This window comes from Mastomys coucha, unplaced genomic scaffold (genome assembly GCF_008632895.1).
Source record: "Mastomys coucha isolate ucsf_1 unplaced genomic scaffold, UCSF_Mcou_1 pScaffold13, whole genome shotgun sequence".
Lineage (NCBI taxonomy): Eukaryota > Metazoa > Chordata > Mammalia > Rodentia > Muridae > Mastomys > Mastomys coucha.
Genome location: NW_022196895.1, coordinates 20,245,903 through 20,246,473, shown reverse-complemented (window position 1 = coordinate 20,246,473; position 571 = coordinate 20,245,903). Strand labels below are relative to the sequence as shown.

At 42.7% G+C, this 571-nt stretch overlaps 1 protein-coding gene across 5 annotated transcripts in view; it reads right to left on the bottom strand.

Moving 5' to 3' along the window:
- Positions 1 to 6: 6 nt before the first annotated feature.
- The window catches only part of LOC116086914 (zinc finger protein 271), a 39,427-nt gene continuing 38,862 nt past the window's right edge, over positions 7 to 571 (bottom strand). For all 5 annotated transcript variants that reach the window (XM_031365127.1, XM_031365123.1, XM_031365121.1 and 2 more), the window contains one exon: positions 7 to 571. This exon is cut by the window's right edge. In XM_031365127.1, coding sequence (XP_031220987.1) covers positions 20 to 571 — 552 coding nt within the window. In that variant the 3' untranslated portion in view covers positions 7 to 19.

Here is a 571-nt window from a genome sequence, read left to right as displayed (position 1 = left end):
TGAAGGTTTCACACAGGTATCACATTTGTAGTTTTTGACCAATGTGGGTTCTTTGATGGTTAACTAGATCAGAGCGCTGACTGAAGCTTTTGCCACATTGAGCACATGGATAAGGTTTCTCTCCAGTGTGGATTCTCTGATGAAGGGTAAAGGCTGAGCACTGACTGAAAGCCTTCCCACACACACATTTATATGGCTTCTCTCCAGTGTGAATTCTCTGGTGTTTAATAAGGTCTGACTTTTGACTGAAACTTCTGGTGCACTGTGTACATGCATATGGTCTTTCTCCTGTGTGAACTCTGTGGTGGAGAATAAGGTCAGAACTCTGCCGAAAGGCTTTGTTACAACTACTACAGTGGTAGGGCTTCTCCCCGGAATGCACTCTCTGATGTTTAGTGAGGTCAGAACTTTGACTAAAACTCTTATTGCACAGATTACACGTATATGGTTTTTCTCCAGTGTGTACTCTTTGATGCTTTATGAGATCTGAACCACGACTAAAACTTTTAGAACAGCTGTTGCAAGGGTATGGTTTTTCTCCAGTGTGGATCCTCTGGTGGAGAATAAGGTT